At 40.2% G+C, this 24,568-nt stretch overlaps 2 protein-coding genes across 5 annotated transcripts in view; one reads left to right on the top strand and one right to left on the bottom strand.

The window, feature by feature from the left end:
- LOC109627310 (collagen alpha-1(XVII) chain-like) overlaps window positions 1-10,482 on the top strand; it is a 23,318-nt gene extending 12,836 nt beyond the window's left edge. For 3 of the 4 annotated variants that reach the window (XM_069529349.1, XM_069529351.1, XM_069529352.1), the window contains 30 exons: window positions 26-88; window positions 443-514; window positions 663-689; window positions 781-816; window positions 1,458-1,493; window positions 1,607-1,723; window positions 1,826-1,945; window positions 2,073-2,141; window positions 2,248-2,298; window positions 2,442-2,504; window positions 2,583-2,633; window positions 2,721-2,747; window positions 2,829-2,879; window positions 3,137-3,190; window positions 3,410-3,439; window positions 4,031-4,120; window positions 4,216-4,347; window positions 4,460-4,594; window positions 4,689-4,784; window positions 5,210-5,335; window positions 5,419-5,493; window positions 5,624-5,770; window positions 5,848-5,988; window positions 6,662-6,823; window positions 7,366-7,512; window positions 7,764-7,913; window positions 8,006-8,152; window positions 8,254-8,334; window positions 8,527-8,580; window positions 9,577-10,482. In XM_069529349.1, the coding sequence (XP_069385450.1) occupies window positions 26-88; window positions 443-514; window positions 663-689; window positions 781-816; window positions 1,458-1,493; window positions 1,607-1,723; window positions 1,826-1,945; window positions 2,073-2,141; window positions 2,248-2,298; window positions 2,442-2,504; window positions 2,583-2,633; window positions 2,721-2,747; window positions 2,829-2,879; window positions 3,137-3,190; window positions 3,410-3,439; window positions 4,031-4,120; window positions 4,216-4,347; window positions 4,460-4,594; window positions 4,689-4,784; window positions 5,210-5,335; window positions 5,419-5,493; window positions 5,624-5,770; window positions 5,848-5,988; window positions 6,662-6,823; window positions 7,366-7,512; window positions 7,764-7,913; window positions 8,006-8,152; window positions 8,254-8,334; window positions 8,527-8,580; window positions 9,577-9,626 (2,600 nt within the window). In that variant the 3' untranslated portion in view covers window positions 9,627-10,482. The remainder of the gene's footprint in view (window positions 1-25; window positions 89-442; window positions 515-662; window positions 690-780; window positions 817-1,457; window positions 1,494-1,606; window positions 1,724-1,825; window positions 1,946-2,072; window positions 2,142-2,247; window positions 2,299-2,441; window positions 2,505-2,582; window positions 2,634-2,720; window positions 2,748-2,828; window positions 2,880-3,136; window positions 3,191-3,409; window positions 3,440-4,030; window positions 4,121-4,215; window positions 4,348-4,459; window positions 4,595-4,688; window positions 4,785-5,209; window positions 5,336-5,418; window positions 5,494-5,623; window positions 5,771-5,847; window positions 5,989-6,661; window positions 6,824-7,365; window positions 7,513-7,763; window positions 7,914-8,005; window positions 8,153-8,253; window positions 8,335-8,526; window positions 8,581-9,576) is intronic. The other variant, XM_069529350.1, reaches the window with a different exon arrangement.
- The window catches only part of LOC109627579 (STE20-like serine/threonine-protein kinase), a 19,442-nt gene continuing 4,846 nt past the window's right edge, over window positions 9,973-24,568 (bottom strand). The window contains exons 3-18 of the mRNA XM_020084191.2: window positions 24,156-24,204; window positions 23,752-23,901; window positions 22,095-22,167; window positions 21,746-21,940; window positions 21,476-21,557; window positions 20,435-20,566; window positions 19,315-20,076; window positions 19,055-19,185; window positions 18,629-18,752; window positions 16,274-16,453; window positions 14,764-14,893; window positions 13,295-13,419; window positions 12,909-13,100; window positions 12,644-12,769; window positions 12,436-12,549; window positions 9,973-12,018 (exon numbers count right to left, since the gene is read on the bottom strand). Of these exons, the coding sequence (XP_019939750.1) occupies window positions 11,872-12,018; window positions 12,436-12,549; window positions 12,644-12,769; window positions 12,909-13,100; window positions 13,295-13,419; window positions 14,764-14,893; window positions 16,274-16,453; window positions 18,629-18,752; window positions 19,055-19,185; window positions 19,315-20,076; window positions 20,435-20,566; window positions 21,476-21,557; window positions 21,746-21,940; window positions 22,095-22,167; window positions 23,752-23,901; window positions 24,156-24,204 (2,712 nt within the window). The 3' untranslated portion in view covers window positions 9,973-11,871. The remainder of the gene's footprint in view (window positions 12,019-12,435; window positions 12,550-12,643; window positions 12,770-12,908; window positions 13,101-13,294; window positions 13,420-14,763; window positions 14,894-16,273; window positions 16,454-18,628; window positions 18,753-19,054; window positions 19,186-19,314; window positions 20,077-20,434; window positions 20,567-21,475; window positions 21,558-21,745; window positions 21,941-22,094; window positions 22,168-23,751; window positions 23,902-24,155; window positions 24,205-24,568) is intronic.

Below are 24,568 nucleotides of genomic sequence, written 5' to 3' on the forward strand. Positions count from 1 at the left end.
TTTTCGTGTCTTCATGATTAAAAAGGTCAACCAGGACCACTTGGACCACAAGGTCCTGTTGGACCAAAGGGAACTAAGGGGAGTACAGGTGAGGAGAGAGCTTCACAGTCATAATAAAAATGACATTTGTTAAATAAATAAATTAGTTGATCATGATGCCATAAGAGTTATGTGCCTGGAAAACTTGGTCATTTCAGTTGTTGTGACCACATGTTGTAAGAGTTAGGGTAAATACATCTTTCATTAATAAGGGAACATTAAATTACTTTGCAAAGAAAAGATTTTCAGAGTGGAAGAAAACAGGAAATAGTATTTAACAGTCAATTTAAAATAGGATCCAACGAGAAGTCAGAGAGGAAAATAGTTACTTAGGACAGAGAAAAACGAAACATGGGATTGTTGTTATATCCTGTGAACTAGAGTCTCTGTGTATAATCTGCAGGTAATGCAGGTTCAATGGGACTTCCTGGAGTCAGAGGACCACCTGGACTTCCTGGAGATATTGGACCCCCAGGTACCATATAACACTATCCAGTTATGGCAGCATTCATAATCAACTGGAATGTTATGAATTGTGTTTATCAATTATTGCCTGAGGAATTTCAGGTAGTTTATTTATTAAGAAATTACACTAAAATTAAATCAGTGTTCTTTTTCTCCAGGCAAATCCGGGATTCAAGGACCCCCAGGTATGAGAATAAGAATAAATCAATGCTTTTACTCTTCTTTCAGATTAGCATAAATATATTTATAGATGTGTTTTCTGATCTGTTGCCACAGGCATCGCTGGAAACCCAGGACAACCTGGTGCTCAAGGTATTGCCTCATTTCTCTATTACTGAAATATATACTACTACTTCTACTGAAAGTTAAGATAAAATAATGAAAACACTCAAATACCCACTCAATGTTGGAAACAAAAATAATGAAGCTTCAATGAAAAGAGATCACTGCACATTTATGTCCATTACCACTTAATTTACTGTCTGAGCTGTTGGTAAAAGTGCTTTACAAAGAGGACAATTAAAAACAAAAAATTAAGGACAACAAGCAAAATAATACAACTTAATAATGTAAAAATCATTGACAGCAAGTAAAACAATGCATTATCATTTAATTTGAAAAAAGTTCAAAGTAATGGCAAAAGAAAAGGATAAGGAACAAGTCATAGTTTAAAACAATTTTTTAAAAGTAAGTTTAGAGTTCGTCAGGTAAACTGTTTCATGCTATGCTGTTTTTTAAGGTTGCTATATGAGAGCTACATCTGAACAATAAGTAGTAGTAAACTTTTCTTTTTTTCCCCCCAAACTACAGCCTTAATGTTTATACTCTTTAATTTATGGCTTTATAAGATCATTTTAAACTAAAACTCTCTAATATATACAATGTCATCTTCCGATTGCTACATATCTAATGTTAAGCTTCACAATGTAGTATAATATAATGCTATCTTTCAGGTTCACCGGGTTTGCCTGGTAATGTCATCACTCCAAGTAAGAATTGCAGTACTTGTACTATTGTAAATGAACTGAGTGTACTAAGTAGGCACTTAGTTTTGGGTATTGCACTCTAAGTGGCCTTTTGTAAATTTCTATGTTGTTCACAGTTGGCTCTGACACTGTGGCCATCCCAGGACTTCCAGGGCCCGCTGGGCCTCCAGGCCCTGCTGGATCCCCTGGTTTGTCTGGTCCCAGTGGCCCAGTTGGTGTCCCAGGACAACCTGGTAAATCCAAACTCCTGACATATATTAAGGAGCTTACATTGTTCTAAACTTTTTAGATGCATGTGAGGATCACAGTAATTGTACCATGACTCAATCATTTAGGTCCTAAGGGTACACAGGGTGAGAAAGGAGAAAGGGGACAGAAGGGAGAGCAAGGAAAACCTGGCGAGCCGGGCATCAGCGTCAGAAGTTCAGAAACTGTCAGTTCCACTCGAGCTGGTAGTAAGTACCTCTGTATTTCTTTAATCATTTACTATATGTGGTATTAGTATCAAGATCATACTGTGTGAGGCAGTAATACATGTCGAAACATCCTCTATCTTTTCATTTCTAACTGGACTTTCCTCAGTAGCAGGTTGGCCTGGTCCACCAGGACCCCCAGGTCCTCCTGGACCATCTGGTCCTCAGGGTCCTGCCGGTATGTTGGAACATATTTAACAGATAACAAGGGTGTTCTCGAGCAATTGTTATATGTTCTTAGATCCCACTAATGGTTATTCAAATTTTCTGTTACTTTTGTTTAGGTGAGACTAAACAAGGTCCTCCAGGACGCAGAGGTCCTCCAGGAGAACCAGGTAAAGGCAGTTGTCAATATACCAAGTATTGTTCACAAAGTTTAGTGTTTTCACACAAAACTAAGTGATCATATGTACAATACAGGATATAATCTCTCTTTCTCTTTATATGGTGATGATTAATAATGTTGCTGTCCTCACAGCTGTTGGCTATCCTGGACCCCCAGGAGAGAAAGGAGAACCTGGCAGCTTTGTGCCTACATCAGGTTGGTGGGAGGGAACTCTTTGCTGTAGATTGACAACATACTTGGTATTTTGATGCATTTTTAATTCTTTTGCCTCAGAGACCTTCTTTGCTGGACCACCAGGACCCGCTGGTCCAAAGGGTTCACCAGGTAGGTCCAGTAGATTAGATGTTTCTTAAACTGTGTCTGAATGTTGCAAAAGTTTGAAATTTACATCAACTTATCATTTCTTCTCAGGCGATAGAGGGCCACAAGGTTACCAAGGTGAGAAAATTGTAAACATCAGTCATCGTGTCATGAATGACAGATATTATACGCAACTTAATGTTATTATGTTTGTTTCAGGTGAACCAGGTCAACCAGGTCAACCAGGTCTACCAGGGGCACCAGGTGTTGGTGAGTGAATAACTTTTAGATTTAATGGATTTTTGTAAAGATCCCCAAAGGATGTACTCAATGGTATTTCAATCTCTATTTCTGCAAATTATTGTGTTGTGGAACGAGATGGCAGGTGATCTGCTCATCTTTCAGCTACTTTCATCTTGTGGTACCATCAGAATTTGTTAAGTTTATATGAAGATATTTCCATTGTCAATAATGAACCTTCAAGAATCTCTACTGCATGTTCACCAGTGTTTTGGTTTTCACATCAGGTTTCCCAGGTCAGCCTGGACCTAGGGGGCCTCAGGGACCACAAGGACATAAAGGTAAACCTGTTATCAAGTAGTTTCTTAGATACAGGTTAAAGGTTCTGTTTTGTTCATGTGTTATTACACAGGATTAAGCTATAGTTAATGGTTGTATGAGAAAATGTTTTGCTCTTTCTGTCTGATTTTCCTCTGTTTCCCTTGAACATGTTTGATTTTTTCAATAAATCAGTTAAAGCAGTTCTTATCGTAACATTTGTATTTGTATCTTCCTTGCAGGTGATGCAGGATTCCCCGGAGCCTCTAGTGGTAAGACCATCCTAAATACCATATCATATCAAATCAAGTATCAAGATAATGTCTGAATACTAATCTTTAATAGTCTTGCTTACTCTATGTGTTGTAGAGTAAGCAATGTGCTGTGTGTTTCATCTAAATTGTATGAATTGTTTTATTCTTAACCATAGAATGAGCTCTTTATATTTAAAAACTCTCTGTGGAGGCCACCATGTTTATTTACTGTTGTCCAAACTGGAGAAACTAAAACCTTTAGAGTTGTCATGGCAACTGAAGTTCACCACAGGTTCTCTTTCATGATGGGAAGGGGAGAATGAGATGAGGAGTATTCAGCTGCAACATGAAGCTTCACCTCTAGATATCACTTAATTCTACACACTGAACCTTTAACTGATGTGAAGTGTTAGTGTTAATCACTCATGACAGAAAAATTAAAGCTCGTATATATTGCTTTCACAATTCAGCCCAGGTTGTGCAGCTTGGTCAAGTTGTAATTGCCAATAATTTTGCAGTCATAATAATGAAAATTTTTTAAAACTATTTTAAAAGTTTTTCCTACAAGTACAATGAGGTTTCATTTGGGACTCTATGTCATTGTACCAGGTGGTTCATTCAGTCCTGTCCCAAGTGGAAGAGATGAAAGTACGACTGGATCAACTGATGTGGGCCAGTACATCGCAGAGTACCTTCAGAGTAAGCTGTACCCCTGTGCCTCTATTTACTTTGGTTTACACTATATCACAACACATAAGGATGAAACAAAAAAGAACTAAACTCTTGACCTGCAGATGGAGCCATCAGGGAATATCTGGCTGGACCTCCTGGGCCTCCTGGTGCTCCTGGTGCTCCAGGAGCCCAAGGGAACACAGGGGATGGGCTGGTTGACGATGTGGCCAATCGAGTCATTGCCTTCATTCAGAGTATGATCAATTACACAATATTACACAAATGTTACAGTGATTAAATCATAGGATCAACTGTTTTCATGGCAGTTTTGTCAACCTCTGTATGACCTTTATCTACTGTCATCAGGTTCAGGTAGAGGATACGATGGGTCTCTTGGACAACCTGGACTTCCCGGGCCTCCTGGTCCTCCCGGAGCCCCAGGGGCCACAGGGAATGAGCTGGTGGACGATGTGGCCAATAGAGTCATCGCCTACATCCAAGGTAAGATCACACAATAATGTTACATCTATTATCACAAAGTATCAACTCGTATTATAACCGCAGAAGTTGTATAACCCTTACCCTCTGTATTCAGGTTCAGGTAGAGGGTACGATGGGACTCCTGGCCCTCCTGGTCCTCCAGGTCCACCTGGTGCCATCTCTGTAAATGACATAGTCAGTCTTTTACAACGTAAGTTTCATAAGATGTTGATAAAAAGGTGGCATACTTAGCAGAAGCAGAAACTCAATATTTGATTGGAACACAAAATTGTATAATTCACTTCAATTCATTTCAATGTTATTTGTATAGTGCCAAGTAATAACATACATTATCGCAAGGTACTTTACATTTTAAGGTCAAGACCTTGAGAGAATTACTTCTTCATCATTTTGTAAATGGGTTGAAAAGATTTTAACCTGCTATGCTTGTCTTGATAAAAAAAGACCTGTGTTAAGGACATTATTTCAACCTGTGAAAGAAAACATCAGTGGTGAAAGCCATTAATGGACAGGGACAACTTTTTTTTATCAGATTTTCTCTAAGAAATCTCTAAGTTATTCTTTTAATGCAGCTACTGAGAGCAAATACTGACACTGTGAATTATTTGTGTTCAGGAGAGGATGTCAGGAGATACGTTGCCGGTCCACCTGGTCCACCGGGACCACCTGGAGATCCAGGTCATGGTGGTCAGGGATTTAACACCCACCAGGTGGCTGAACGGGTGCTCAGTCTCATGAATGGTTAGTTACAGAAGAACCTAGGTTACCTATTTGAAATGTAAACTGTTGAGAGAACATAAATGAGAGGTCTTGTCTGTCACCAGAGAAGGGAATGGTCGGTGTCCCTGGACCACCTGGACCCCCTGGGCCTCCTGGTCTACCTGGAAACTTGTTATCAAGTAAGAGACACAACAACAATTGTTTGATTATATTCTAATCCAGACTGATACAACTTGTTTCTTAAAAACTTACAGTAGATCTAATACCTGTCTTAATCTAGCACATGTTCAAATTTCTTTGTCTCACTAGCTGGGTATCAATCAAATGTGGGCATTCAGGGGCCTCCTGGTCCTCCAGGTGTCCCTGGTCTACAAGGACCACCTGGACCAGCAGGGCCACCTGGCCCACAAGGATTTGGCAACTACATCAGCTCTGATATTCGTGACTACCTGCAAAGTGAGTTTGACAGAAAAAAATAATAAGAGAAAGTAAAAACACATATTTTCATCCATTTGTTCCATTGCGTCCCAAAGGTGTCGCTTTCAAAGGCTCACCAGGCCCCCCTGGTCCCCCTGGACCTGAGGGCCCCCCTGGTCCAATGCAAGGATTGGTCTCCTATGCTGGGCATACAGACAGAGGTTCAATCACAACAGAACAACAAGAACATTTCAAGAGTGAGTTTAAACTTCTAAAATATACTGTCTCACCCAAGAAAGGCTTTGGCTTTTGCAGCACTACCATAATAAGTTTTAGTCTGTACCAGATTCATACAACCGTAACAAATTGTACAGTGTATTTATGTAAGTCTCCATATCCTTTCTGAAGAAAGCATTTTATATCACTCCTACAGCTATGGATACAGAATTGGTTCTTGAGTGATTTCCACAAAAAACACTACCACAGGCCTTATAGTCCCTTTTTATTGACTTAAAAAAAGTCATGCCTCTATTACATTCATTCTCATTCTGACTTTTTGGTCATAAAATTTAAAATGTCTCTTTACCTGTTCCAGGTCATAGATGGGTTCAAGGGCATGAGTATAGGTTAGAGTTAATGACATGATAGATTTTGTGGACAGAATTATTCATAAAACATGATGATGTACTTTTTAGTACATTTTAGCACATATGCTAAATATATACAAAGACCATAGGAACTTACATGAAATGAAATGCTGCATATATAGTGGACTTGGGTTATAGACAAAAGGCCTCTTCATACACTTGCACTAACAACCATTCAAAAACATTATGCTGAGGGTTTAAGTAAGTCTTACCATAACTGTCACTTCATAGATCTGTCTGCTTCATAGTCACATATTAAGTCATTATATTGTATTGTCTCCAGGTCAAGCTCTGGGAGGAGCCATGTTTGGGCTTCCTGGTCTGCCAGGCCCTCCTGGACCCCCAGGACACAAAGGAGAGCCAGGTGTGCCTGGCGCTACATCCTGGAACCTGGATACTGCTGACTACTCCAGTATGGCTGTCCGAGTAACTGATTACATCAAATGTAGGTGGCAAGACCCATGTCAGCAATGACAAAATTCTGCTTGAATCTGTCAATACTTACTTCTATGGTCTATGTATTGTATTTTATTTAGCTTTTTTAATTCAATCTTTATATAACCAGAAAATGTAGAGATACATTATTACTTTTGCAAGAGATATTTGGCCAAAATGGCAGCATAGGACTGTGACATTGTTACAAACAACAATCACATTTAAACAAAGAAACCTGACCCAAGAAAAATCAGGGATATCACAATCTTATATTGTATGTGATGCTTGAAAGACATTAGTGATATTAAGGCAGCGTTACTAGACAAAGTTTGTCTTGTAGAAATTTCAAGCCCTGGGAGCACAATAGGAAAATGCAGTTATGCAATGTTCTGAGCAGATAATACTGCACACTATCTATCTCGAGTATCAAGTATCGATATAGATAGTGTGAGAGTGACAGGTAGATAGCCTAGAATGCATCAGGTTAAGTTGTCTCAGTGCTAATGCTTAATATACAGTATAGTACTGAACCTTACTGTCCTTCACATGCAGCCCACAGTCTGCTCCGTGATGTTCTGAGAGACTCTGACCGTGTTGTCCAAGGACCTCCAGGACCTCCTGGACCTCCAGGAATACCTGGACAAAGCCAGTGGGTCGGCTCCCGTGAAAATGTTGTGGACATGGTGGAATATCTCAAATGTAGGTCGATGAGCTCTATGATCACAAACCCTGACTGACCATCTGTTACAGATCAGTTAGAACAGTTAGACAATTATTGACATTTTACTGTCTTCTGAAAACTTGTAGTGCGAATGTCTTCTGCTATTCAAGGTCTTTGCTCACATTCCCTCCAGTCTTGTCCAGTCGGACAACTTTTTATCTTCTTCATATTTAAGTCAACCAGTTGCCAAAAACTTCACATGTATCATCCATTCTTCTCATACTTGCAGCTCGTGGTGTGCTCCACGATATTGTGAGCGAGTACAACAGCCGCATCTTCCAAGGACCTCCAGGACCGGCAGGCCCCCCAGGTCCGCCAGGATACAGCGGACGGTCTGGTTCATATGGAAATGCAACAGAACTGCTGGAATACATCAAATGTGAGCGAGCTACACTATTATTCAATTAATCACCGAATTAAATATGAATGTCAGGGGTAGACTTTTCATGACCTTATCTCTTAATTTTCCAGTGCATGGCCTTCGTGACATTGAGCGCACTCACAATGAACGTAACAGCCAAGGACAACCGGGACCACCTGGCCCTCCAGGTCCACCGGGACACAGCCGCTTGTTTGGTTCCAATACAAACGTCTCTGATTTGGTGGAATACATCAAAGGTAAAGCAGAATTTAACAATACACACCTTTTATTTAAAAAGGACAACGTAGGAGCTAAAAATGTGAGGATGAGGATTTAAAAAAAGTGTTGTCCTTCACAGCTCATGGAGCCATTGTAGGACAACCTGGGAGACCAGGACAGAAAGGGGAGATGGGATTCCCCGGCATAAAAGGAGACAGAGGTAAATGTGATTGAATTGTACAATAAATAGTTGCTGGTAATATTTCTTCACATTTAATGGTGATTAAACACAGATTAATCCAGACCACAAGATGTAGGAGTTAACTTTGAGTAATTACTGTGTTTTTCATGGCTTTTTCCCATTGGTCATCTGCAGAGACACTTTATAATGACTCTGTCTGTCTGGTCACAGGTGGACAAGGTCCTCCTGGGCGTCAGGGACCCAAAGGACTAAAGGGTGACAGAGGTCAGTCATTATTTCACATTCCGTCTTGGGCCTGAAGTCAGCTGCATTTTAACATTGGTGACAAGACATTTTTCAGATCTTCAAATCATGATTTAATTTCATCTCATCTGCTGCTGTCAGAGTAACAGCGAGAGTTTGTGAAAGTGTAGGCGTACTCACAGTTAGCTGGATCACCACGACTTTTAAACATCATGCATCAATTTCATCTTCACACACAGGCAAGTGACCAGGTGTTATTATCACAATGAACTGTGATAGCCATGTATGATACAAATTGCTGAAAAATGAATTGACTAAAAATGGAATAAAAAATTGTGTTTGAGCAAATTTGATCAATTCAGCTAAAAATATCTCTTTGTACATTTCAACTGAAAAAACAAAATGTCAGTTATAAGTAATGTTTGATGTTGAAGATTTAATACTGAACTCAAGTTTGTCTGAAATGTTTCACTAATCTCTAAATCTCAAAACCTAATCTGCATCTTGTGAAGGTCTTCATCAAATTGGCCATTTGAACATGGCGACAGGTTTTTCTTTCTGTTATTATTCCTCCTGTTTAAATTTGCCATTAACAGATGTGCTTTTGCTGTTAGTGGGGAAAAATCCACAGTACAGTAAAAGAAATATATTCCACAGGCAAAATCTCTCTATATCTGAATAGGGAAACACTGCTGCGATAAACAAAAAGGGAATTTAACACTGAACATTTGAAATTATTCACCTGATTTGTGTAACTCCACTGTTGAATCACTGTACATGAGTGTTGCAATAGACTACATTCTTATACAGGAAGAGGACTGTGTGAAGATCTTGTTTCTGTGTTCATAAATGAACATACTAGCTAATGCCATAGTGGCTAAACATATCTGCAAACCAGTGGCGGATCTAGGATTTTTCTAAATCAGGGGCCATAAAAGGTTTTATGTTCAATTTCATTCAAACAGTCATGGATCTGAGCAGGTCGTACTAAATGAAAGCCTTTGTGTTGTTTTCCAGGAGATTTCACAATGATGACCAAAAGACGAAGGAGGGACATTGGCTTCTGAGAGCAGCGTCTCTGAACATATGGACCTTTAAGTCATATCTCTTCTCTATTTTCAACGAGTTGTGTAAGAATAAGGACGGACCATGAACTGAAGCACACACTAGATGCAGCTCACTCGTTTGATTTTGTAAGGGACGTGATTGTATTTTCATTTCCATAAAGATTTATGATCAGAGATGTACTTGTGAAATCAGGGATTATGTATAATCATGAATAAGTCTGATTGTAACAGACACTGTATTGAGGGGTATTATTCAGTTTTTTTGCGTGGGACTGATGGAGCTGACTCTTGCATTTCTTTTCGTTGCAGTGGAGATTTTCTCATCAAATCAAAGAACAAACTCAACTGTAGTAGAGAGGAAACAGTTTATTTACAGCAAAATGAAAATCTACATTACATAGCCATTCTAAAAACTATACATTTATTTTAAAAAATGCACAATGATTTTGATATGGATCATGTTTTTTTTCAATTCAGAATTCGATCAATTTAATCGATTTAATCTACCTGGACGAACATTGACATTTTGAAGTTATATTTGTAAGCTGCAAACCTCTAATGATTAAGTAGAGTAGAGTATGTGTGTGGGGGGTCATAAATAGCCATTGAGAATATTTTGCAAAAGGTGCACAGCACTCCTTCATTATGTTTTTGTGCATAACTTCTCAGATATTAAATACATGTGACAGACATTAAAGCCAATCATCAAGAAAATGAGATGATGAAATGGACCAATCGGTGGTCAAGATGGCCTAAACCAGTCAGGTCCATTTTCTGCATCAACTGCATCAAAAATTACACAGTGTAAGCATCACTCATGATACTTCAGCCTAAAATAAAAAAACATTTGCTAAAGGCTCATGCTCTGCTCTTGTACTGTGTGTTTGAAAACTGCTGAATGAAACAATTCTGAAGTTGTTCATTTTCTATACAAAACCAAGAGTTACACAGCATATCCATCTCTGAAGTATTAAGGCTATTAGCTAGCATGTCAATGAAAACAGTATTATCAATACAATATAAAGAAGAAACAAAAGCCATGAAGGCCTATCCATAATACACCTGGTAGCAAAATATCTCATGAGGAGGCATATGAAGAAAAGCAAAGTAAAAACAAAGGACGTATCATCACCTGTGACTGCAGCTCAGGTTATTTTTGTTGAATGTAGCTGAACTGAAGCTGGTTGTGGTTTGAATTAGCTTGGTGAGTTTCATGAAACTCTTCAAAATGATTTCAATTCTACTAAGCGGATGAATGACAAATTGCTTTTGTTATTCATCCCTGAAGAACTTACTCCGATGGATACACAACTTTTTCTTGATAACAATAAAGTGGTGCCACCTGAAAAATAAAGCAAAGAAAGCACACCCACAAACAGGTGCAGAAATACTTGTTCAACAGCTACTGCTGTGATTTCCTTTGAGTCCAATTAACAGTGATTCTTTGTCTCTACATGTAAACACTCTGTCCATCATATGCAACACAGTAACTAATGGTTTACTGCTTGTTGCCAAACAGTCGCCTCAAGTCTGACGTGCTTGAAACGGGAAGGCATTCTGAAGAAAAACCCTGAAGGAAGGAAAAAGATCCTACATTTTCCATTGAAATAAAAATAATACAGACGACTAATGTATCACAACCTACCACTGACACAAACAGATATGCATGATTTCATAAAAATATACTGTAGCATCATTCCTTGGATATGATTGATATTAAAAATGTGCTCCGTCCTATTCATCAGAAATACATTCTAGTTAATGATCAATCATAAATGATAAAGTTGCTATTTTATATTGAACCAAATTAAGTGGCATGAAAATCCTTTCCTTAGTGCAAAAGTCTAAATGAGAGAATATTTGAGCAGCAAATAATGATCAGAATTTCTTGGATTTAAAAGCCAAAAACATCAAAGTCTACAGGCACTGGATTTGATAAAAAACATTTTCAATCACAAAGAAGGTCGGACAGAGAGCGACTTTACTTTAGTGGTTTCGAGGCATCGACTCAAACACTAAATCTGTTCAGAATTCTCCTTCAAAATGACAGTAACAGTATGAAAATACGACAGAAATGAAGAAATAAGAGTCGAGCAGAGCAGTCGACCGAGGAGCTACGTCCAGTTACAGAAAACAGTTTACACCCTTACAGCCAAGGGCAAGGCAGCACAGGTTCAGTCTTTACTGTCTTCATGAGCGTGTGTGCTAATGTCCATGTGCGTATGTGCGTTGTGTTTTTTTGTTACTAGAAACCAGTAGAGTGGACGCTGGGGATGGGGTAGAATTTGGAGATGCGGCTCTGGTTGGAAGGGTTAAGGCACTCGGACTCTCCGCTCATCTTGAAGAACACTTCCTGTTCCTGCAGCTTCCTGGCAAACTCGTCCTCCAGGGCCTGCAGGACACACAGGAAAACACTTCAGAATTCAGCGTTACAGCCCATCTGTCCCCCTGCATACCTGACCTGATACATTTGAATTGATTTGTCAGAGAATAATTCATGGATCTTGATGGAAAAAAAAGTTTTACAGGACAGATATTTATAAATGTAATCAATGTGGTGCAGATCCAGATAAAAATGGTCTAGAGAATTTAAATGTGAACACACCCAGGAACTTATTTTTCTAGTTATGCACACAGTGACGTGTCTGTCTGAGAGTGTGGCTTAAGGTAATACTAGAGGCAAAGGAAATACTACTAATAATATTAATATGATTTCAGTCAAGATTAACCTACTGCAAGATCAGCTAGGAGTCAGGTTTAGTGAGAGGATACAGACCGATATATAATTTGGGTGTAAGAGACACTTCACCTTCTTCCTGGGTCGTAGCTTCTCCCTCCACTCCTTCAGCTCCAGGCTGTGCTCCTCATCCAGCTCCTTCAGTTTCTGGGTCTCGTGTTCGATAAGCAGGTGGCACTTCTCATTCTGAAACACAGGGAGGTGAGGTTCAAACATTACTTTAATGTTACAATGAATCTTATTTACAAGGTTACATCTTGTGTTTCTTTTGAATCTATACCTGCAGTTGCTGAAGCTCTCGGATGTTGGCGTCACACTGCAGCTGTAGGTCTCTCATCTGGTTTTCGTGTTTCTGTTGCTGGTGGAGCCTCTCGTTCTTGTGCCTCTTCTCCTCCTGAGCTGCAAACTGAACGATAGCAACACAGGTAAATGTAGCTTATTGTTAGACCCTCAATTTTCCCATATATTCCATCCACCAAAGTACCGAAGAAAATAGGTTCAAATGAATTTATACCACTGCATTCTACACAGCTCAGGTCATTCACCTGTTTGACTTTCTCCCGCTCCTGTTCAGGGGTAACAGCAGCTCCGGTGATACGAAGGCTCTTTTTAAACATAGCCATGCGCGTCTTGGCCTCGCTGCGCTGAATCTTGGGCAGTCTGGTTCTCTCCTGTGTCTGCTTGTTCTTCATCTCTTCGATCAGACGCTGGTTGTAGCGCTGCATCTGTTCCATCTCCTGCAAAGGGCGCACACACACGGAAGGATGTGAGAGATGTAGGGAGCTGTCAGAGCAATCTTTTCAACCTTTATTTGGATACTTTTTTGACAGAAGCAACAACTAAAGGGAATTCTGAAGCTGGAACGAGGTTCAGAGAAGTCGTAGCCATGTAAAGGAGCGACAGGAAGGCCGGGCCTCAAACAGGCGTGTACCTTCTCATGTCTCTTCAGAAGCTGGTGTCTCTGCATGAAGTACTGGTCTTTGAGCTGCTGCTTGAACAACTGGTGTTTTTCCTGCAGATGGCGCTCTTCCAGCTCCCACATAGCAGCCTCCCTTGCTGTATGCAAACACATGAGTGAAGAAGAGACAAAGCTAAATGACAGCACAGAATCCAGATCCAGGTTTTACAGGCACATAGTGGTTTATATCTTTTCAACATTAAGATTCACACTGAGAGCATTCGGCTTCTCTGTGGTGGAGGGAAACAAGATGGAGCACGGGACACGAAACATTTGTGGGCTGAAGTTACCTCATTAGAAGGAAACTGCTGGATGTTTGAGATGCTTGTGTAAACCAACATCATCTCAACTAATGAGGTTTCAGCTGTTAAGCTTTGAACAATCTCACAATTTCTGTTCCCAGTAAAAGCTCTTTAAAACATTCCTAAAGCACAGCTACACCCTCCCGTGACTTGGTTCACTAAGTACATGTATTTCTGAGACGTTTCTGACATATTATCCACAGGATCAAGTCCGAGCCAGTGCTAACTGCTAACATGCTGCTGTCTGACAGGGCTGAAGTAATAATCTTCAATGGTGTTACATGTTGAAATACATGGATAGATGTGACTGAAAAAATTGAAAAGGATTTGCAAATAATTCTAGGAAATAAAAAATGTAATCTGTTTGATCCTATACTTTTTGTTGGAATCCATAATCACAAAAAATGGAGAGGTCACATCTCAAGCTATGTTTTGGTGGAATGTATATTTGTGCAAACAGGGTTTAAAGTTTGTGAATCATGAAATTAAAACAATGAGACAAGAGGCTAAAACACTGATTGGAGCGGGGGAGAAATACAGACATATTTTAATAATTTGATCCACTGATATTTTCAAAATTAAGTTGAGCTTAAAGCACATACACATGTGTGAATTAAGTAAGTTCGAACTGCTTTCTTATTCGATTTTTCGATTTGTTACATAATTAGTACTAGGCACTTTTTCTTGTATACAACAAAGTGCAGTCTCATCATGGCAGAAATCAAATATGCCTATAATTGTTCTGAATGACCACAGCGGAAGGTGAGATCATTTAACACTAGTGTAATAGTGCAAGTTTTCACACAGTTTCCCCAGAATGACATTCATAGAGCTGTTGTTCACATTTAAAGTGGCACAAATTTAAATTAATAAAAAAAGCCAATCCTAGTGTGAGGTGAATGTGAATGCTGGATTGTCATTTTATGATGGTGACAGGATATATTCAACACAGACCCTGATCAAATGTTAGAGAAGTGCAGCTGGAGGAAGTTTATGACAATATCGAGCCATTCAACATGTAGACATACAGGACAGAAAATAAACTCATGTTTATGGTAGATTACAGACTGTTCTGACCCATGTGACAAGAACACAGCATCACATGAGGCTGCACAAACATGGTTAGACATAATTGTTTACCTCGGAGCAGCTGCTGCTTGTGGTTGAGGCAGTCTCTCTCAATGGTGGCGAGCTCGTGCTTGTGTTGCTGGATTATCTTCTTCAGAGCGCTGTCCAGATCCTGCTGCTGCTTCTGAAGAAACTCCTGTTCCTGGACCAAGGATGATACAGATTACAAACAACAGTTTACGACCACACAAACACAGGTAACACAAGGTGACAACAGTAGTATCTAGAACACACAGAGCACCTGAACCCTCCATCCAGAACAATTAGTGAAATATCTTAGCCTCATTAGTGAGGCCCCTCTGCACTGACAGGAAGTCTCTTTGCCGTATTCAGAGAACAGGCTTTAGGGGGCCGGCTGAGTGTGTCAGTCCCTGTGTTCGAGTGTGTTTGCCCGTCTACAGGCTCTCTGCCAAGTTTACCTCAGGTTAAACACAGCTTGAGCTGATGAACCAGACAGTTACAAACTGGCAGCAACCACTGTTTCACCTGCTTGTTAGTCACATTAATCCGGCCTACTTGGCTCAGCTCACCAAAAGGAACCAGACAGTAAACTCTCAATGTAGCACTCACTGTCACACAAAATATTTGCTTTTCAACCAACTTTTGTATTTACAGAGTATAGTGTTTCTCCTATATAGTACAGACTTGGCAGCGCACAAGGTCAACTGGCAATATTTCTTTTAATAACAAAAGGAGACAACAACAAAGAGCCATTAAAGCTAGGGTTGGTAATTCTGGAAAAGCTAGCAACAGCAGCATGAGTAAATAAACCCACTTACATCTGAATTTTGTCTGCAATGGGAATGGATACATGTTTAAAAAAACATATGTATACACGCTCATTTTTTCTTAGAAACAATGCAACCAATAAATCCCACTTAAGTCACTTAAATCCTGAATGGGAGTCTTGCACATGGTGCACAAGGACAACTGAAAGGATAACATGGGCCACTCCCTGTGGATCGCAGTACATTACAAACACTGCAAACACACACATTCTGAACCTGTGGTGGGCACTGCACTCTCAGGTAGGAAGGTTTGGAGGACGGAGTCAAAAGTCAGCAACAAAATGAACAACAAAAGACACGTAGAGGAAACAAAGCTCAAAATCCACCGCAAACAGAGCCCTCGTTACCTCCTCTGGCGATGCTTGGATAACATCCTCTTTAAAATGTTTCATGATAGCATTTGTCACACGCTTTGGAGAAAGTCCCTCTCCCTGTTTGCCCTGTGTCAGGTCAACAATGGGCAATAAGATGAAAATAAAATGAGACAAGCGCTGTGGATAGATTAGCACTGGATGAAAAAATAAATGAGATGTGGCAGCAGAGACTGATTTAGCTCCTGCATGGCTAAAGAGAGGTTATGTAAACACTTATAAGACAGATCAGAGAGGCGTGTGTATGTCTAAGTATCAACGCAACCTGCTATAAATAGGAAACTTACAAGCTCCCCTTCTGGGCAGGTAAAAAAAAGTTAGAGGGAGTCAAAGACAGCAGAGTTGTGTGATCTTCATGCTTACCTCTTTCTTGCGGTTTTTCAGCATGTTCTGGTACTTTGACAGCTCTTTGTCCTGCTCTGCTTTTATGCGTTTGGCCTCGTCCCGGAGCCGGTTGGTGTGCTCCTGCTCCAACCTCTCGATCGTCTGCTTCTGCTGCCGCTCCAAATTCTCAACCTCCTGGTCATACTGACGCTTCTTGCTCTGATGGACACAGAGGGTCACAGAATGTCAACGAAACAAGTCAGTGGTTCTGAACAAAGACAAAATTTCTTCCAGGGACTTTTTGAAAGACGTGGAAATGAGAGACTTGATCCACGACTTCATCATGGTTCGACATTTCAGAGAATCTCAAGTGAAGAATGAAATGTGTACAACATCAGAGGGTAGACAAATAAAATCTATATTACACAAACAGCTGCATGGGTGGCTCATAGAAAGTCCAACTTTCTGAGAAATATGAAGCAATTCGAATAAGGCCAAACAGATACTGCATGAATTGAACATAAATTGATGTCTGTTTTTCCCATTAATTATCGAGACAGATGCTTACCACCATTTTGCGAACCATCTTTTTTCTTCTCATGATAACATTAGAAATCTCTAACTTGGTGTTTTGCTCCTTTGCTGCATAGTGCAGTGCAAAGGGAGATTTGCTGCGCAATTTCAGCCATTCTCACTCACACTATTGTACTACCACCTTCTCTCGTCATGGTTCATTTTACTGTCCACGTAGACTGTTTTAATAAACACAGCACGTGTTTGGGGGAAGAATGAGTCATGTGTGCTCCTGTAAGACTGGTGCAAACCCTGAATCTGGCCCTCTGAATTTCTACAAATCAGAAAAATCTGGATCTCTACACAAAAAGAAACAGAATAGTAGTCAGATGAGTCATCATCTTTTACACTTTGCTCCCATCTGGAAGGGTTTGTTTGCAGAAGGTCAAAGTAAAACTTCACTTAACAACCACACAGTGAGTTCGTTTTTTTAGAACATGTCCAGGAGCTTGCAGCCACATGGTCCCCAGCAGTTTCCTCAAGGTTTTTCAAAATTTCCTCATTATGCTATAAAACTTCAAAAGAGGCAGTTGGAGAGAAAACTACTAAAAAAACTCTCAAAAATAATGAATTTAATGGAGTGTTCACAGAAGGGTTTGGATTAAAGACTGCCACTTTTTTTTTTTTAACTATCACCCCTTGAAGGTTGATTCAGAATAGGTGCAACATCAATTCACTGACGTGCTCTTCTGCTGTATATTTCTTACCAGACAACGATAACTCACATCAGACATAAACTTACTGATAAGCCTTGTTGTATTTTCGTTTAATTTATCTGACTTTCCCTTAAATTATTGAACTTGGATTGAAAAAAGAGAGTAACATATTTTTTTCCCGTGTTAAGCTAGGGCAACTGGCCAGACACTTGAGTTTCAGATGATTTTTTATTTTAAAGGTTCAGTGTGTATAATTTTGTGACATCTAGTGGTGAAGTTGCATGTTGCAGCTGAATACCACTCACCTCACCCTGCCCTTCAAAACATGAAAGAGAACCTGTGGTAGCTTCAGTTGTCATCAAAACTCAAAAGATGTTTATTTTGTCTAGTCTGGACTAATGTAAAAAAAAATAACATGGCGGCCTCCGAAGAGAGGACCCACTCCATGTAAATCTAAATTATTTAAATATAAAGGGCCCATTCTATGGTACAGAAAACAGCAATTCATAGAATTCAGATGAAACTAGTATATTCAATTTCTGCCAATAGATCCCTTTCACCTAAATCTTATTCACTTACCCTTTAATGCAGGTGACCCCAAAGTAGATGTGTTGTTTATGCACCTTTGTGTAGAATTTGTGGTTTAGTAATTCATTAAAATAGCTGTCTTAAATTTAAGACTTAGTTTTGAGGTTAGAGAAAATTGAGGTTAGAGAAAATCATGTTACACAATGTTGGACAAAGTCCATACCAATGTATTTAAAACTAAAACAATGTCCATCCACACAAGCTTTTTAGCTCTGTAAAAGTAATAATATATTATTAACATATCTAAAAACGCACATCACATGATAATTTGCATACACTGGGCGTATGTGCATGCTTGTGCTAACATGAAGCAGAATATCTGCAGTCAGTTGCTTTGCAACAGAAAATACTATGAACAAGAAATGACAATGGTGAAAAGTCAAAGCAGCGACTTCTTTTCTTGGACCGATGTTTAAACTCTTACTAAAAGTGGAAACGGAATCATTCTAAATGTCTCAGTGACAAGTCCACAAGAGAATTAAAACAAAAATGAGGCCAGCAATGTTTCAAAACGCTTCTGTATTAGGTCCTTGAAAAATACAGAGTAGTGTGGACAGTAGATGTAAATACCACTTACTGTGGTCTCCTGTTCGAAGCGGCGGTAGATGTGTTCTTTTTGCTGCTGCAGCTTGTTGCTGAGCTGTTGCTGAGCCCTCTGCTCCTCCTTCTGCAAGAGACGCAGCTCCCTCAGCTCCTGGCGCCTGCACAGGTGCAGGAGGAAGCAAAGCCAGAAAAGAAAGAAAGAAAAATGAAGAAAATATGGTAATGGTAAGATATTTTTTCACTGAAAGCAGGTCACTATGGTGAACTGGCATCACCTTTAATATAGTTCTGAAATAGAGCTTTGAAGCACTGTGCAATGAAGTACAATTAGGTAATAAAGATTCAGGATCTAAAGAGCTTAACTCCACACTGGCAGCTTGTGCACTGAGGAACTCATTTCCATGGTATTTGCATGAGACTGGTGCACAGGGTGTGTATGTAAATGAAGGCAGGTGAATACCTCAGGAATCTCATCTCTTCGTTTTTGGTGTCATTATCAGTGATGATCTTTGATGTCGTCACGCTCACTTCCACTCCGTCCACAATGAATTTGCGAGTTTTCTTCAGTGTCTTCTTCTGGCGCTTGGTGTCCTGGAAAAAGGATTTGCATATATGTATCATCAGCTCTGCAAGTCTGACATTAAACAGCTTCATGTATTTTAGGAGTCAATCGTTTGCAGACTACACTTGTCACACTTGAGTGTGTCCTGTTTATGTTACCTGTATGGAAACAGAGCCAGGCTCTTTTGTCTTGGACAGAAAGCTTGAGATGGACAGATTCAGGTCTATGCTGCTGTTATCGGCAGCAGAGCCCATCCCTGAGTCTGAATCTCTCTCTTTGTCATCCTTAGCTTTGTCCGGAACTTTCTTCTCATCTTCTGCATTTATTTTATCCATTTCGGTGGGTTTCTCTCCATTCTCTACTTTGGGGACACCTTTATCTTGCTCTGGAAGCGTCAATGAGACCTTTAGATGTTTGTACCGGTCCTCCTCCTCTTCTGCCGGTGTGTTTGATTCCTCCATAACAGCCGTCTTTTCCTCCTGAGGACCCTCGTTGACCTCTGACATCTCTGTGGTGGCAGGAACCTCAGCTGTGTCCACTTCCTTTTCATCCTCACCAGCTATCTCCATCTGCTGCATTTCTTTAACAGGTGTCTCTGGTTCAGTCTCTTTTTCTGGAGAGGAAACATCTTCTCCTGCCTCTAAAAGATTTTCTTCAACAGGTTTCTGTTCTACCTCTCCATCCACAGCTGGAGTGTTTGATGTTTCCCTGGTTTGCTCTGCTGCTGCTGCAGGGTCAGCAGCCTCCTCCACAAAGCTAGTGTCCACCACATGGTTGGCCACAATGACATCAGTGGGTGTTGGCACGGGTAGAACTGGCTCAACCTTCTCAGGGACAGATTCCAAGACGGACGGAGAGAGGGGGATCTTCTCATCCTCTGAGCTGGCAACGCTGACATCAGATGGGGCACGTTTGTGGCCCTGAGGCAGAAACAGTAGGTACAGAATGTTAGATTCTTAATTCCTTTTTCGTTTACCAAAATGTTCAAATTTAGCCAAGGAAGTTTGTTACATATTATATCACTCTCTCTTTACTCCCATATGTCCTGTTTCTACACCCTGGACAAAACTCTTCAAGTAAACACACAAAAAACTACAATCAGCAGTATTAAATTACTGAATTCGCCTCACCAAAGCTGCCCTATTACAACTTTTGTTCTATGAGGATATTAAATATATTTGGATGATGAAACAAGCCATTTTGGTATAATAGGGAGGATTAGATGTGCAAAACAAAATGCTAACATTTTCTTTAAGTGCAAACATGACGTTAACCCACCCGATGTGCTTCTGTTTCTTCCTCCTCTTCTTCTTCTTTGTGCTCTTCAATCTCCTCTGTGACCTCAGCCTTCGCCTCAGCTATGATCTCCCGCAGCGGTTTGCTGTCAGTCGTGGTGGACAAAAATGAATGCTGTGAAAGGACAGAAAAATAAAATGGTCATAAATCAAATTTTGATTTAATTATCAGCAGCTGAGGCAAACACTTCACCTTCTGCAGTAAATGCACTTCAACACAGTTGGCAGCAAAGTTCCCACAGATTTTGAGATATAAATTGCTCACAGTGTAAGACGCTGCGACTATTTCTACTACATAAGACATGACAAAGTAAGTCCAACAAACACACGATCAACACAGGCTAAATATTTCAATCTTTCTTTCCTGCATCCTCCTGTTACGGCATCTCTGTTGGAGATTTTCTGTCTCAGTGCACTTCACAATAAAATTAAAAAAACAGATCAGTAAACTTTAATGCAAAGTCAGATTAGATTACAAATACAACGCGTCTCTCCTCAACCTCACCTTTGTTGGCTTTGAAATCTGCTGCACATACTCTATTGCAGGCCTGAGAATATGAAGCTTCTTTGATATCAAAACCTTCATCGGTGGCAGACCACCATTTTGTATTTTCAAGCCCATCTAGTCTTCCTCTGCGCAAATAAATCCTTTGGCTGTAGGGTTTTGCTGTATTTCCTGTGTCTGTGTTCGGATGTGTCCTTTCTGCCTCTCTGGAAGTAAGTGGCTCTGACTTGGCAGAGCACCTTAAACCCTATGGAAAAAGAAAATCCTGCTACGCTGACGTCAGCTCAAGCACAAAGGGATGAGTGTCAGTCCTGCCAGGACACACGGTTCAGTGCTTAACACTAGGCAGGTAAACAGATGTCACCTAGGACTCCGCTACTCTGACTGGCAGGTGGTACATGAGTATGGGATGGGGAACAGTGATTATCACTTGATTTAAGTGGTTAAATTTAGGACTTGGGGGATCTGGTAGAGAGCACAAGAATTATAATTCTGCGTAAATGTTAAAGAGAGCGATACCTGTAGAAGTTGTGTTGCATTCCACCTGTTGTCCACATTCTTGTCCAGGCACCGCTTCAGGAAATCACTAAATTCTGGGCTCCTAAATGGTGGAAATAGCAAAATAAGTCAAGCACATTTAAAAACATTTATTTCCCCTTTAAGAATCTCTGTTCAGCTTAAGTTTCTTGAATAGTGACTAAAACAAAGGCAAAAAGAAGCAGAATCAATAGATTTGGCTTGTTCATCCTTGTCTCTTCCTCGATGATAAAACTCGATGCTGTGACTCACCAGCGTGACGGCTGCATCAAGGTAGGAGGATCGGACTTGGCTATTTTCAGCAGGACTCTCATGGGGTTCATCTCGTGATTGGGTGGCTCAATCTGTGCTAGCTCAATCAAGGTGACCCCGAGGGACCAGATATCAGCCTTGTAGTCGTATGGACGGTCCTTGGACGTCTCGCACATCACCACCTCAGGGGCCATCCTGGAAGGAAGGAAGGGAAGTCATTAAAAGGAGATGTAGGGATTACAGATGTTTATTTTATTTTGTGCAAAAGTAAAACTGATACTGAGTAATAGTTGTGCAAAAAAGAGTTTGAATGACTATGAAATAGCAGTTGGATTTATTTTCCACCCACCAGTAAGGCGTTCCAATGAAAGAGTCTCTCCTCTGCAGTGTTTTGGTGTTTCTGGCAGACACACCAAAGTCAGCTGGAAGACATGTGATTGAGCAGAAATAAGTCACATTTTCCGAATGTAACCACAAAACAAACCAAGTCTAAAGTAAAAAAAAAGTGAACCTCTGAGCAGCACAATCACTATTCTCATACGTGCATTAAATAAACACACAAAAACAACACAGCCTAAGAAACCATATGCTGCTGTAACAGCACTCTTACATTTGCATGATGACATCACATGTGAGAGTGAGAGTGAGAGTGAGAGAGAGAGAGAGAGAGAGAGCACCTGTGTGTTATGTCACGGGGACAAAATGCTTGCTGTGTATTATTTTAATGAGCCTGTTCCATCCATCAGCAATGAGTCACACCCCTCTACGTAAGCTACATTACTGCATCTGCTGCATGCATGTGTTTGTGCACACACTGAGCAGCAGGACCCAACAATTGCTGTTTATGTGTGGGATCTAATGTTTTAGAGGGGTGACTTAGTCTTGAGTGTAACACAGACACTTCAGTCCTCCAAATAACATGATTACACACCAAATCCAAATGTCCATCCAAACACTACCTCACTCTCCATTGCCTACCTGTGTTTCTCTATTTCTCTCACACTCTCTTTTTTCAGCGGAGCTGGGTAAATGACATTTCAGCTTTTGATTAACGTCCAATCCCAGAACCAATGCCTAAGCACCAAGGCAAAGCAGTGTCCGACCCATGTTCGACTCCAGCTGACACAAGAGTTATGAAGGAGCTAATGCTCATTGACCCACACAGACAGACCACTGATGCAGGTCTAAACTTTGTCACTGTGTCAGAGTGAGTGGTATAAAATCTGGGATGAATCAGGCTCTGCAGTTTCAGATCTGATGTCTTCAAAATAATTGGTTTGTTTTTATTTTGTATTTTATAACTTATTCGTAGTGGCAGGAAAAATGAGCAGAACTATAGAATTAGACCCACATTTTCACACCCTGTGATAACATGTAAATAATTAGCTGTAATGTGACAATTGTTTGTGTCACAAGCTTCTGTAAATCTTCTGCATTATGAGTAAGAGCAGCACAAGGCACAATTTACACAAAGTCTCTCTTATGACTGTTTGACATGCATAAAGCGTAATTTCACAAGAGGGATCATGTGAACTTGTAAGCTTCTTTCATTAGAGCAGCTAAAACAAAACCTGTGTCAAACTTCAAAATGTAAAAGCTGTTTTCCTACTCTATATGATATCACATGATACCTGAAATCAGCTGTTTTCATCAGTCCAGATAAGTGAATGTAATGCTGTGTTGTGAATGGAGGATTTCACTGTACATTTCTTGTTGGCAGCAGTTCAGTAATGAGGAAACATGATGAAAGTACATGGAGACTATGGCTAAAGGCGCATAGCCAACATAACTAAGCTATGAACTCATTTATGATTTTCCCTGAGAATTTACATAACTGAAAAGGACAAGAAATACTTAGACAGAAAAGCTGAGCAGCCTCTTTGATTTTTCTGTATGTTTACTATGTTTACTAAATCACCTTTTCCTCATAGCTTACAACAATACTCATACTCTTGCTTTCAAACTGGGAAAAATAATTTGTAAGTGAGATCTAACTGTGACCTTACCCAGCTTGACATCTCCGTTTAGTGAGAGGAGGATGTTTCCGGCCTTCAGGTCTCTGTGGATGATTTTATTGTCATGGAGGTAGACAAGGGCCTGCAGAGTCTGCTTACACACCACCCTGATCTGAGGCTCTGTCAGGGCTCTCTCCAGTTCTGCAGAGGGGGACGAGGTTCATACAAACAAATGCTTAGCATTCCTTACTCTGGTATACAGTTATGCAACCTAATCGTAGGGCTAATCACTCATTGTATTGATGAAAGAAGAATGTGTACGTGGTCTAAAGTCAGTGCCCTTTTGATGTATTAAATTTGCTTTTTAACTTTGCTGTGTAGTGCTGCTCTCTAAACAGTTTCCTTTTCAATCTTGTAACCAGAGACTTTACTCAAAGAGTAAATTGCTGACTCACCGAGCATGACAGCATCCACAGCCCCTCCTGCACAGAACTCGATGAGGATCTGCCATCAAGACGGAAAAAAAGGAACAGAGTTTTGTTATTTTCCAACATCTGGGAATTGGTATTTATTTATGTAAAAGTGTGTGTAAGACAGTGTATTCTGAATATTTGATATTTAGAGGTTAGCTATGCTACAATCTGCATTTTGAATGGAGGTGAGTGCAGACCATTCACATCAATACACAGGCTGGAACTAGTGGCTTCTGAACTCTATTGTGATGGTCTGGATGTTTCTCAGTTTGAGAGATAAAAAGCTCAGTGTATCTATCGTGCTGGAACATTCAGTGAATATTTAGAGTGCAGAACTACTGACTTGGCTGAGACAATTTGAGAATGAACCTCCACTGCATGAATGAAACACTCTG

Source organism: Paralichthys olivaceus, chromosome 8 (genome assembly GCF_024713975.1).
Source record: "Paralichthys olivaceus isolate ysfri-2021 chromosome 8, ASM2471397v2, whole genome shotgun sequence".
Taxonomy (NCBI): Eukaryota; Metazoa; Chordata; class Actinopteri; order Pleuronectiformes; family Paralichthyidae; genus Paralichthys; species Paralichthys olivaceus.